The sequence below is a fragment of the Kogia breviceps genome, chromosome 4, assembly GCF_026419965.1.
Source record: "Kogia breviceps isolate mKogBre1 chromosome 4, mKogBre1 haplotype 1, whole genome shotgun sequence".
Taxonomy (NCBI): Eukaryota; Metazoa; Chordata; class Mammalia; order Artiodactyla; family Physeteridae; genus Kogia; species Kogia breviceps.
This window is the reverse complement of record NC_081313.1, coordinates 40,106,000-40,119,992: the sequence shown is the minus strand read 5'-3', so window position 1 is coordinate 40,119,992 and position 13,993 is coordinate 40,106,000. Positions and strand designations below refer to the sequence as shown.

The following is a 13,993-nucleotide window of genomic DNA, read 5'->3' as shown; positions in this document are numbered from 1 at the left end:
AAGCAGAAGGTTGGGGAGATAAAAAGTGTTAAAAGAGAACCCTGCAGTTCGGCGGAAACAGTAGAGCTTCTATAACGGAGGTGGCAGGTGTTCAGGAGAGTCCGGGGTCAGCTCTCCCACACTTTAGCCTCTCAGCTGAGGCTAAAGACATGCGTGGCCAGCCCTTTTCCCATTTAGCGACACCTACAGCTCTCGCCCGCCACCGCGACCCATCTGCGCGAGTAAACACCAAGTTCTAGGAGCCTGCTGCGCAAACGAAGCGGGGAGAACAGCAAGGAGGAGCTAGCTTTACGCATGCTCCATGTGGGCGGAGGGGGGAGCGGGGGGCGGGGGCGGCAGGTTGCGCCTGCGCGCTGAGTCGACCAGACGCCTCGGCTTCCGCGCCAGGATACCCGGCTAGGGTTTGCTGGCGGGATGGTTCCGCGGTGCCAGGTAAGAATGGGGAAGCCCTCTGGGCTGTGTCTGTCCTCGCCCTTTCCCTCCACAGACCCGGTCCTGCTCGGCCAGACCCCGGCGACCGCCACCGCCGCGGTGGGCCCTCCCGACTTCGGAGGCTTTGCTCTGGTCTCCCCAACAAAAGTCAAGTCCATTCCGCGAACTCTTGTTCTGCAGGTGACGGCCTGGAAGACCAGCTGGTTTCTAAAGCACCCGCGCTATTTGCCCTTGCTTCTCAGATTGTTCGTTTCAAAGAAGACAAGTTTTCAATATAAAAAGAAATGCCCTTAACTAAGAATTATTTGATGAAATGTGCTCCGTCTGTGCATTTGCGAACCCTTGATTATTTGCAGACCTCTGATTATTTCGTAGAGAATGATTTGCTTTCAGTCACAGGTGGGTTATTTTACTTGGTCGGATCTCTTAAATACCAGGCTGTCTGCATAGGTTTTTCCTAGGAAATAGAAGTTTATCCTGTATTTCAGACCCATCTGCTTTTGTAAATATCAGGGTTTTTCTGTTGCATAACTTAATCCTGGACACCTGGGTTCAATGTAATGTAGATTGGAATCAAAGGTCATATGACAACAGTGAAAGACGTGTCTTTCACTTATTTGGTCATTTATTTGTGTAATTCATCTCTTGACTCAGACATTTGTTCACTGCTGAAGTATAAAAGGTGCTATAATTTTATGTCAGTTAAACGCCAACCTCATGGTTTCTAAGAAGATATTGTTAGGATTTTAGTTGTGGCACACATAACATTTATAAAACTAAAAAGCATCTGGGAATTAGTCTGACTTGTACTTAAAACATAAAAAATTTTCAAAATTTGAACTTGTAGGTATGCTGAAATTTTTATGGGCACTTTTAATTTTTTCTAATTTATAAAAAGTGTCTTTGATTAAAGTAATACATTTGAAAAACCCCAGCCTGGACAGTCAGAAAAGGACTGTGGGTTGTTATTGTTAAAAACATTTTCTTTCTTTTCAGGTGGAAGTGTTGTATTTTGCAGAAAGTGCTGAAATAACAGGAATTCGTTCAGAGACCATTTCTGTGCCACAAGAAATAAAAGCATTGCAGCTGTGGAATGAGATAGAAACGCGCCATCCTGGGTAGTTAAAACTTTGCAGAATGTATATGATTAACACTTTTTAATATTTAAAAATATGTGAGTAAATGATAAAAGTAAGAAGTTAACTTAGATTTCCATGTTTAATGTCAAAAGGATCGTTAGTTGTATTTTTTCTGAAAACTTAAGTTCTAGTATTTAAAAATGCAAAATTCCTTAATAAAGGTTAAAGATACTTTACTTAAAAAACAGTGATACTCCCAAAGGGACATGATTATATTTGCTTTTATAATTTACAAAATACTGAAAATGTAGATTCTTCATTTTTGTAATGTTAAATGAAATTGGTACGTATTCTGTTAAAAATGTGTGCTTTAAACTTTTATGTCCTGCCCCTTCTTTAGAAAACTCAAAATAGAAATTTCTAAGATTGAAAGAAAAATGAAAGATAACACACAGCTGCTGCTGAATTTGAGTTTTTACAATATTTGATTTTTTTTCTGGTTCTTGAAAATGTATCATTTTACTGCTGTTGTTCGCACCTCAATGAGTCTTTTTTGGAACAAAATATAAAAGTGGCCTATTTGAACGTGTTCCACTTATATTAGTAGTGTCACTTAAATTGTGTGAATGTTTAACTTGGAAGTCTTAGTGCTGTGTAAAAGACAGCCCACAATATATGTTGAAAAAGAAAATTATTCCTTCTCGATTTCATATCTTTTTAAGTTCTTAAAATGCCTTGATAATCAGTGAAACATAGTGGGGCCTCTTCCTACTTTACCTTTAATGTTATGCCTGCTAAGAGGCACCTGGTGTTTTGGAACCTTTCAGGGTATACTTAGTATACTTAAAGCTCCTGGGGAGGGCATGTACTGATTAAGAAATTGTCCTTTTTTTTGACCTGGTCTGAATGTTGTCTCCAGTCTAGTGTTTTTTTGTTTGTTTCTTTAATTCCCCAAGACACCCAACATCCAGTAAAGAGTTGTTAGCAGTTTACTGCATTCTTTGGGGTGAATAAGTATGTTCTTCAGTGGATATATCCTTTCTCTGCAAAATATGAGTTTAATTAGCGATTTTGCAGATGATGCTTCATAAATTAATATTTATGTAATTTTGATTGCAGCTGAGGAGATTTGGGGTCTAGTGGCATTGATACATCTAACTATACTTTTTTCCCTTCAGATTGGCTGACGTCAGAAATCAGGTGATATTTGCTGTTCGTCAAGAATATGTCGAGCTTGGAGATCAGCTCCTCCTGCTTCAATCAGGAGACGAAATTGCCATTATCCCCCCCATTAGTGGAGGATAGTGCTTTTGAGCCACCTGGGTATGTGAGATAGGTTTTTCTTAGCCAATCTTGTGGAGAAGGCTCATACAGCTAATAACTTATATATGGTTTCCTTTAACTGTATACTCTTTGTAAGGCTGTCTGCACCAACTCTTGGTAAAGCAGCAACTCTGTTGGCGCAGATGGACTTACAAATACCTATCATCTCTGCATCAGTTGTGTTGTAAGCAGTTTAATGTCATCTTGATTTGTTCATTCTATTGATTTAACATGGTTTATTGAGATTTTGTGTTGGGCACAGTGCTAGACACTGGAGTTTTAATACTCCTATTTTGTTGGAGGGAGAAGTTAAAAAACTTGTCTAAGATCACATAGCTAATAAGTGGCAGAGCAAACATTTGAACTCAGATTATTATTGGACTCTCTGTGTACTTTTCCACAAATATGCTTATTAATACTGAACAATAGCTCTCCTGGGCTCAGAGAAATGTAGAAAAATTGTATAGCTAGAAAGTAAAAAGATTACTCTTCCTGAAAAACACTTACCATTTTCCAGGTATAAAAAATTGCTTTATTATTATAGTTATATTGCTAGTGGCTCTAGGACCCATGTCATCATTCCAAATAAAGTAAGCCATGTCTGAGTAGGATAACGTGTAAGAACATTTCTGTTTTTTAAAAAATTTAACCCATTATTATTTTTATTATTTATTTTTTTAACATATTTATTGGAGTATAATTGCTTTACAGTAGTGTGTTAGTTACTGCTGTATAACAAAATGAATCAGCTCTAGGTATACATATATCTCCATATCTCCTCCCTCTTGCATCTCCCTCCCACCCTCCCTACCCCACACCTCTAGGTGGTCAGAAAGCACCAAGCTCATCTCCCTGTGCTATGTGGCTGCTTCCCACTAGCTATCTATTTTACATTTGGTAGTGTATATATGTTCATGCCACTCTCTCACTTTGTCCCAGCTTACCCTTCCCCCACCCCGTGTCCTCAAGTCCATTGTGTATGTCTGCGTCTTTATTCCTGTCCTGCCCTTAGGTTCTTCAGAACCATTTTTTTTTTAGATTCCATATATATGTCTTAGCATATGGTATTTGTTTTTCTCTTTCTGACTTACTTCTCTCTGTATGACAGACTCTAGGTCCATCCGCCTCACTACAAATAACTCAGTTTCATTTTTTTATGGCTGAGTAATATTCCATTGTATATATGTGCCACATCTTCTTTATCCATTCATCTCTCAGTGGGCACTTAGGTTGCTTCCATGTCCTGGCTATTGTAAATAGAGCTGCAGTGAACATTGTGGTACCTGACTCTTTTTGAATTATGGTTTTCTAAGGGTATATGCCCAGTAGTGGGATTGCTGGGTTGTATGGTAGTTCTATTTTTAGTTTTTTAAGCCTCCTCCATACTGAAGAACTTTTCTTAATATAGCCTGGAGAGGCAGACAGAATGAGGCTTAATTTGTCAACTGAGAAATAAATAATGTAGAAATTAATAATCATCCCTAATTGAAAACTCTTATAAGTTAGGAATGAAAGAAAACTTTCTTAATTTGATAGTGTTTTTCTCCAAAATCAAGTAAATATCATATTGGATGACAAAACTTTGGTTTTATTTAAGAAAAGAACAAGCCAAGGATGCTTATTTATTTTTTTCACCCATTTCTTTCCCACTCTTCTGGAGGGTAGTGCCCCAGAAGTGAAGAATAAATATTGTAAAGCCAATTGCCTGGCATGTTGATAGAGATTTGATTTTCTTAGTCCTATTATTTGGAAATAATAGAATTCTCTGTTAGATATGCATCTCAGTTTTATTTGGAAACTGTGGTCACCATATCACAACCATGATATAGAAAAATACTATTTTTTTTGAGTTTGTAATTTATTCAGAAAACAGTGGGCTGCCATAGGTGTGTGTTTGTGTGTGATGGTTAGAGCTGTTCTTTGGGAAGACTAGGAAGATACTCAGCAGCATTGTGTATGATTTGAGTGTGTTTGACAGGATTTGCAACATGCAGTTTTAGAATCTATGTTATTATAGAATCAAGTTGTGGGAACTCAGTGTGGTCTGAAGTTCATAGACGATGTTTGGGTTTCCTGTATCGTATTGCAATATGAAGTGGAAGAAGCTCAGGTGACATGTACAGGAGGTTGAAGCATCTTGGAATCCAGTAGCATCTGAATGGCCGTTTTTCAGTAGCATGGTCCTCTTATCTTAAACACACCTTCCCCAGCCCCCATGCTCTGTCTCAGAATGCTGTTTGCGTCCATAAGTTATCCCTATTTGTAATTCCTATTTATTGCTTTGTTCCTCCTCTAGCATAAGTGCCCTGAGCGCCGGAGCCAGGTCTTTTGTTCCCTGGTCTGTATCCAGTGTGTGGGCTTAGTCTCTGACCCTTAGTGAGTATGAAATAAACGCTTGATGAATGAAATGAGAAATGCATGGCAAAGGACTTCTACAGCATCTGGTGAATAGGCGTGCAGTCAGTTTCTTTATTTCCTCAGTTACTTAACTGAGGTTGTGCCTGATTATGAAGTGAACCCAGTTCCTGTGGAGTCATCATTCTGCTTGCCCTCCTTTTTTGGGTAAAGAAAAAGGCAGTTCTGGGTGTGGTGCTTGGTAATCCAGTGGTTAGAGGTGATGTGTGTGTGGATGCAGGAGATAAGAGTAGCAATTTCAGAGTTTGGAATATGTTGGCAAATGAAATAGATTTCATTTTAAGTGATGATGTTAATGGTAAGTTCCTTTTTATATCATGCTTGATTCGTCAGGGATATTTGTAAAATTACTGAGTTTTGCTCAAATTATACACTTGCTTATTTTTATCATTCAGATCACATCATGCCTCCTAACACATCTAATGTAGAAAAAATACATAAATTGAAACATAGCCTATAAGTTGGGTGTTTTTACTCTAGTACCAATGTTAAGGTTTGGTAATATTTTATTTCCAGGAAAGATACAAATGAAGTTGAAGAGGAATCGAAAGATATAATAAAATTCACATCTGAGCAACTTTCAGTAGATGAAGTTTCACAGCTGGTGATTTCTCCATTCTGTGGTGCAATATCCCTATTTGTAGGTGAGTTGTAATTTTCATAGCATCTATTGACTATACAAGCCAGTAGAAATTAGCAAGTGTTTCTCATGTTCAGTGTTAATAGTAAGAGGATTTTAAGATATGGAGCAGTTAGCCAAGATTACCCATGGTGGTGAGTAGAAATTTTTTTAGTTCTTGTTTTGTTTTAGTAATCTTCAAATTAACCTACGTTAAAGGCAAAAAAAAAAAAAAAAGTAGACTAAAAGTCATTATTAGCAGAGAGAATTCTGATAATCCTGGGAACATAATATTTTGCTTTTAAGGGTCTAATTCTAATTGTTACAAAGGGAATATATACTGGTTTGTCATTTGAATGTTTTCAGTAAACCTGGCTAATCAGTGTCATTTTATTTCCTCATCTTTGTGATGATTATCTTGATTTTCTAATCAAGTTTTTGTATTTAGAAAATTTCAAAGTAATTTTTAGACAAATTGGTATGCTACTTGTCTATTCAAAAATAATCCTTTTTTATTCTATTAGTGTGCTATTTCTACTGTAGGAAGAAAGCTTATTTTGTAATTTTTTTTTTTAATTTTAGGAACTACAAGGAATAACTTCGAAGGGAAAAAAGTCATTAGCTTAGAGTATGAAGCATATCTACCAATGGCAGAAAATGAAGTCAGAAAAATTTGTAGTGCCATTAGGCAGAAATGGCCAGTCAAACACGTAGCAGTGTTCCATCGGCTTGGGTATGATTTCCTTTATCAGTTTAAAAATTTAAGTGTAGTCATTTTCCGCCTTTGTACTAATTCTGATTCTGGAATCTTTCATTGGCATCCTGTGTTACTCTGAGAGGGAGGTTTGTTTATCATTCTGGCAGACGGTGCCTTTAAGGCTGCTTGTTACGTTGTAATATTTCGAGAATGGCTGACGCTGTAACAAAGTCCAAATGTGCAAGATTCTTTGGACCTGTGCCCAGCAGCTTGTGCTGATGTGTGCTAAAGGCCATGAGACCTTTTCAGACTGTTTTGTAGTCTGTACCCTGTTTATATGACAGTCAGATTTTTTTGATGTAAAAGCCTTTTAAGGTCATTAGATTAGTTTGCTGTTTTGTATCACTAAGAAGAGTGGAGTTCCAGGCTTTGAAAAGAACCCAGCAATGGGACTAAATCTATCATCTATTAGTTATTACTTTGTTATTGGTAACTATAATTTTATTAATCTTATCAATTCTGTTATTTACTATTCATTGCTATTTAATACTTTAAATTCTACCTTATATTCATCATGTGATTAGTTTGTATTTCTAGGCATTACCTGGCACTGTGCCTTGTTTGTTTGATCAGATTTTTGTTGAATCAGTGAGGTACTTTTCATCTTGTTGCCCATTCAATAAATTTAGAGGATACATGCTTACAGATTGATTAGTCACAAGCTTGGCACCTCCTGCCAAATGCAACTGGGATGAATTACTGTTTTCTAACTAAATGGGATGTTTAGGTAAAATAGAACTGGATATTTAGTTCTGGGAATGCTTCACTGGAATTTTTTTTTTCACATGCCTAGTAGATTTTTTAACATGTAGCTTCAGAGGAGATGATGAATTTTTTCCTTCATTTTGTTAAAGCTTAGTTCCAGTGTCAGAAGCAAGCATTATCATTGCCGTGTCGTCAGCCCATAGGACCGCATCCCTTGAAGCTGTGAGCTATGCCATTGATACTTTAAAAGCCAAGGTGCCCATATGGAAAAAGGTAAGTTAGGAAAATATCTAATTTTGTCTTTGGACATGATTTTTCTCAGGAATTTTTAAAGAACAAGGAAGAAGAGTACATACAGAGTATGTACTTCCCTGACTTTATAGAATCTTGTTTTCTTTTTCTAGGAAATAGGATGTTTATGTGATAATCTCCTTTCCAAGGTTTATTAAGCATGAAAAAATATGTTCCCCAAAGAATGCATGGCCTGGAGAAGACCTCAACAAGTGGTAACAGTTAGAATTCCTAGTCTAGAACATTCCAGTGGCTCATATATGAAGTATTATCCCTTATATTAGAATTCCCTTGAGTTAGAGGGTCTTTCCTTTGGAGAGCAGGAATAATGCATGGCTATTTAGTCACTGGCTGAAATAGAGACTTCTCAAGGCAAAAGAACCTTCTCCTAGAACTCCTTCATTTTAGGAAAAGAAAAGTGGGATATTGTCTCCTTGGAGAAAATGCATAGTAAATGGATTTAAAAACCTAAGTAGGAAATTCTAGCTTGTTTTCCGTCCATACATCAAACCCATCAATAAAAGCAAACAAGTCCCTGCTTAAATAGAGCATTCTGAAGATATGAAAAGGCCCAGCTCCCTGATTTCTCCCCTGGTGTAGTAACCTCAACAGTGGGATCACTCTGTATTCTCAGAAATGTGTAATTACACTTAAGAGCCTCAAATTGCCCACAGCTTTGTGGCTGATAGCAAAGCTGAGGAATGGATTCACTGCCCAGTAGAGCAGAAGGCCAGAGTGAAAGACCAGTGGTGAGATGAGCAAATTGGACTCTGAACCAGCACCTGTGAAATTTAGTGACCATATTTTCTGGATAAAAACTGAAACCCATTGTTATAAGGGGATACTTAGGGATTAGAGGATAGGATATGTGAAAGGAATCTGTCTTAGTGAAGCTCAGATATCTGGTTGCTTTGCTGTGAACAAGGCTGCCACAATTTTGATAGACCATGAGACCCTGGAGAGAGCAAGGTAGGAAAAGTATTCCAGAATGAATTGTGAGCCTGGCTGGAAGAGATTCTTTGCCTTGGAGCAAAGAATGGACAGCCAGCTGACAAAGTAGATGAGACGGTAGGCCCCCAAATAAGGGAGTGGGTAGGAGTTGGGGGTATACTCTCATTGTGATGCTTCAAGAGCTGGCGGGGCTTTCTATTTACTTCTCTGTCTGTGGAGGGTGGGAGGGTGTACAGGTGTTCAGAGGATAATTGAATTTGGATTTCTACCCCTGCAGAAATAGAATCTGACTAGAGAGTGAGAAGAGAAAGTGATATATTCTTATTCCCCTTCTGTCCAGAAATGATCTGAATTCTAGTCTGGTTCTGGTTTCAGCCCGTGCTTTGAGATCATCTGTGATACAGGCAAGGGATGGGCAGGTGGGTAGGGCACGCACTTACAGGGTGGTTGCCACCAGCACACAGCTCAGACCTGTTTAGGAACCTTTGTGGTGGTCTCTTAATTTCAAAGCTAATGGAAATATCCCTTCGGCCTTTGGAAACGCATATTTAGAAATGTGGAAGTAGGTGTGTCTGGAAAGAAAAAAATGTTGAAAGACCTTCCATCTTCCCTACATAACCTTGCCCAGGCTGTCTCCTGTCATGATCCCAAATGGAATTAATTGTTTATTCATTTCTGTGTTTGCCCCTTGTCTTGTTAAGGCTTCTTGTCTGTCGTTTCTCCTACTCGACCGAGTCCTTGAGTGTAGGGAGCATGTTTATTCATCTGTTTGCTCTCAATGCCTTATGCAAATGGCCATTGGATTGTTAAAAGAGGAGCAGATATAAATAGTTGTGGTATTCATTTGCCTGATTTATTCAGATATATTTGCATTTATTAAAATGCTCTCCTTTAAATTCTTATTATGGTTCTGCTTTTTAGGAAATGTATGAAGAATCATCATCATCTTGGAAAAGAAACAAAGAATGCTTTTGGGCAACCGATGATTAAACCACTTAGGTTTTTAGAGTCTTAAAATTTAAACTTGGTAAATTCTTATCTTTGATCATGTTTTGATTTTTCTTCTCCAGAAGATAGTTTACTGAACATAGACTCTTACGTTACACCAGTGGAACAAGAGAGAAAAAAAAGCAAAATAAACGAGTGTTTAGGATGAGGGCTTATTCGGGAACTAGAGATAGAGGAAAGAAAGGCTTTAGGGAAAAAATGGAAGAATAATTTAAATGTAAGGGAAGATGCCTGTGGTAGACATATGATTCTATGACTGAGCTCTAACTGTAACTTGACTCACATTGAGGTGTGGCCCCTCCTCAGTGACTGTCTCAGATGCTGCCCCCAACCCCCTACCCCTATGCCCGGTGATATCGTTGGTGTCAGGGATGCGTTTTGGGAATGTAGGTGGAACTGGAAGGTGTAAAAAGTCCTTATTGGTTACTCTTGGTATGATATTTTTAGAATTTATATATTTTAAAATAAGCTAAATAAATATGATTTTAAAAGTTTAAAAGCAATAGTATCCTGTTTTTAAAAATTCAGTGATAATACCTAAGATATTTCATCATATGAAGCTTTCTGGTATTTCAGAATCAGTAATCTTACCATAATACTTATTATATTTTATTAGTTATTTGTATTGTATCAATATATAAATTAGCATAAAATCGTTGTAAAACAAGGCAAACTAGCAACAAGGGTGCTTTGTGTTATAATGTTAGTTATAAAATTGTACCCACAACCAATTAAAAAGGGAAATTATATGATTATTTGGTTAGGTATCTTCATAGTTTTTTTAGCTTAAGCAGCATTATCATTAATAAAGTTATGTTTTCTGCAAAATCTTTATACTAAATAATGGTCCAGTTTTTGCTTGGTTGACCTATATACTATCTTGGTAGATCTTAGTATGTAAGTTCCATATAGTTCTTTTTTGTTTTTAATTGAAGTATTGTTGACTTATAATATTCTGTTAGTTTTACGTGTATAGCATAGTGATTTGGGGGTTTTTGCGTATTATATTCCATTATAGGTTATTACAAGATTTTGGTATAATTCCCTATGCTGTACAGTAAATCCTTGTTGCTTATCTGTTTTATGTATAGTAGTTCGTATCTGTTAATCCCATACTCGTAATTTGTCCTTCCCCTTCATCCTCTCCCCTTTGGTAAACATAAGTTTGTTTTCTATGTCTGTGAGTGTTTCTGTTTTGTGGTTTTTTTTTTTTTGCGGTACGCGGGCCTCTCACTGTCGCTGCCTCTCCTGTCGCGGAGCACAGGCTCCGGACGCGCAGGCGCAGCGGCCACGGCTCACGGGCCCAGCCGCTCCGTGGCACGTGGGATCCTCCCGGACCGGGGCACGAACCCGCGTCCCCCGCATGGGCGGGCGGACTCGCAACCACTGCGCCACCAGGGAAGCCCTCTGTTTTGTATATAGATTCATTTGTGTTATTTTTTTAGATTCCACATATAAGTGATGTCATATAGCATTTGTCTTTCTCTGTCTGACTTACTTCACTAAGCATAAGATTCCATAAATCCATCCATGTTGCTGCAAATGGTGATTTTGTTTTGTGTGTGTGGTGAGTAATATTCCATTGTGTGTGTATGTGTGTATATGTCACATCTCCTTAAGCCAGTCATCTGTTGGGTTGCTTCCCTGTCTTGGCTATTATGTAATAAATAGTGCTGCTGTGAACATTGTGGTGTGTGTATCTTTTCAAATTAGAGTTTTCATGTTTTCTGTATGTATACCCAGGAGTGGAATTGCTCAATCATGTGGTAGTTCTATTTTTAGTTTTTTAAGGAACCTCCATACTGTTTTCCATAGTGGCTGCACCAGTTTGCATTACCACCAACAGTGTTCAAGTGTTCCTTTTTCTCCACATCCTCTCCAGTATTTATTATTTGTAGACTGTTCGTTGAAAGCCATTCTGACTGTGATAACTCAGTGAGGTGATACCTCATTGTGGTTTTGATTTGCATTTCTTTAATAATTAGTGGTGTTTCATGTGCTTGTTAGTCATCTGTATGTCTTCTTTGGAAAAATGTCTATTTGGGTCTTCTGCCCAATTTTTGATTGGTTCATTTGTTTTTTCGATATTATATGAGCTGTTTATAAATATATTTTTGATATTAACCCCTTGTCAGTTGCATCATTGCAAATATTTTCTCCCATTCCGTAGGTTTTCATTTTTTTGATGGTTTCCTTGGTTGTGCAAGAGCTTTTAACTTTCATTAGGTCCCATTTGTTTATTTTTATTTTTATTTCTTTGCCTTGGGAGACTGACCTGAGAAAATAGTTGCTGAGATTTATGTCAAAAAATACTTTGCCTATGTTCTCTTTTAGGAGTTTTATGGCGTCATGTCATATATTTAGGTCTTTAAACCATTTTGAGTTTATTTTTGTATATGGTGTGAGGGAATATTCTAATTTCATTGTTTTACATACAGCTGTCCAGCTTTTGCAGCACCACTTGTTGAAGAGATTGTCTTTTCTCTATTGTACATTCTTGCCTCCTTTGTTGTGGATTAACTGACCATAGGTGTGTGGGTTTATTTCTGCGCTTTCTATTTTGTTCCATTGATCTATGTATGTGTATTTGTGCCAGTACCATGCCGTTTTGAGTACTGTAGCTTTGTAGTATAGTCTGAAGTCTGGAAGGGTTATACCTCCAGCTTTGTTCTTTTTCCTCAGGATTGCTTTAGCAGTTCTGGGTCTTTTGTGGTTCCTTATAAATTTTAGGGTTTTTTTGTTCTAATTCTGTGAAAAATGTTATGGGTATTTTGATAGGGATTGCACTAAATCTGTAGATTGCTTGGAATGATTTTTTTTTTTTTTTTTTTTGGAATTTTTTTTTTTTTTTTTTTTGTATTTCTGTGGTATCAGTTGTTACTTCTCCTCTTTCATTTCTTATTTTGTTTATTTGAGTCCTCTCTCATTTCTTCCTGGTGAGCCTGCCTAGAGGTTTGTCACTTTTGTTTATCTTTTTAAAAAAACCCAGCTCTTGGTTTTATTGATCTTTTCTATTGTTTTTTGATCTATATTTTATTTATTCCCTCTCTCATCTTTATTATTTCCTTCCTTATGTTGACTTTGAGCTTTGTTTGTTTTTATTCTAATTCTTTTAGGTGATAAGTTTTTATTTGAGATTTTCCTTGTTTCTTGAGGAAGGCTTCTATCACTATGAACTTCCCTCTTAGAACTGCTTTTACTATACCCCATAAATCTTGTAAGGTTGTTTTCATTGTCATTTGTCTTCAGGTATTTTATTTCTTCTTTGATTTTGTCATTGACTCATTGATTTTTTTATTTGTTTTATTTTTTATTTTTTATTTTTTATTTTTTATTTTTTTTGCGGTACACGGGCCTCTCACTGTTGTGGCCTCTCCCGTTGCAGAGCACAGGCTCTGGATGTGCAGGCTCAGTGGCCCAGCCGCTCTGTGGCATGTGGGTTCTCCCGGGACCGGGACACAAACCCTTGTCCCCTGTGTCAGCAGGCGGACTCCCAACCACTGCGCCACCAGGGAAGCCCCATTGATTTTTTAAAAAGCATGTTGTTTAGTCTCCATATCTTTGTCTTTTTCTCGTTTTTCTTTCTGTAGCTGATTTCTAGTTTTATACCATCATGTTCATAAAAGATGCTTGATATTTCTATCGCCTTAAATTTTTTAAGGCTGTTTTGTGTCCTAGTATGTGGTCCAGCCTAGAGAACATTCCATGCATGCTTAAAAAGAATGTGTTTTCTGCTTTTTTTTGGATGTAGTGTCCTATACATATCAGTTAAGTCCAGCAGGTCATTTGTGTCATTTAGGACCTCTGTTGCCTTATTGATTTTCTGTTTGGATGATCAGTCCTTTGATGTCAGCGGGGTGTTAAAGTCTCCTACTGTTACTGTGTTCCTGTCAATTGCTCCCTTTATGTCTGTTAGTATTTGCTTTATATATTCAGGTGCTCCTGTATTGGGTGTGTATATGTTAACAAGTGTAATATCCTTTTCTTGTATTGATCCCTTTATTATTATATAATACCCTCCTTTGTCTTTCCTTATGGCCTTTGTTTGATTTTTCAATTTATTTATTTTATTTATTTTTGGCTGCATTGGATCTTTGTTGCTGTGGGCGGGCTTTCTCTAGTTGCGGCGAGCAGGCTTCTCATTGCAGTGGCTTCTCTTGTTGCGGAGCACGGGCTCTAGGTGCGCGGGCTTCAGTGGTTGTGGCGCGTGGGCTCTAGAGCACAGGCTTAGTAGTTGTGGTGCACGGGCTTAGTTGCTCCATGGCATGTGGGATCTTCCCGGACCAGGGCTCAAACCCATGTCCCCTGCATTGGCAGGCAGATTCCCAATGACCATGCTACCAGGGAAGCCACTGGCCTTTGTTTTAAAGTCTGTTTTGTCTGATATGAGTATTGCTACCCCCAGCTTCTTGT

General features: G+C 37.8%; 1 protein-coding gene across 3 annotated transcripts in view; it reads left to right on the top strand.

The window, feature by feature from the left end:
* Positions 1-334: 334 nt before the first annotated feature.
* Positions 335-13,993, top strand: part of MOCS2 (molybdenum cofactor synthesis 2) — a 28,461-nt gene continuing 14,802 nt past the window's right edge. For 2 of the 3 annotated variants that reach the window (XM_067030967.1, XM_067030968.1), the window contains exons 1-6: positions 338-432; positions 1,429-1,550; positions 2,690-2,834; positions 5,766-5,893; positions 6,451-6,601; positions 7,480-7,603. In XM_067030967.1, coding sequence (XP_066887068.1) covers positions 2,737-2,834; positions 5,766-5,893; positions 6,451-6,601; positions 7,480-7,603 — 501 coding nt within the window. In that variant the 5' untranslated portion in view covers positions 338-432; positions 1,429-1,550; positions 2,690-2,736. Of the gene's footprint in view, positions 433-1,428; positions 1,551-2,689; positions 2,835-5,765; positions 5,894-6,450; positions 6,602-7,479; positions 7,604-9,493; positions 9,600-13,993 lie in introns of all 3 variants that reach the window. The other variant, XM_067030969.1, reaches the window with a different exon arrangement.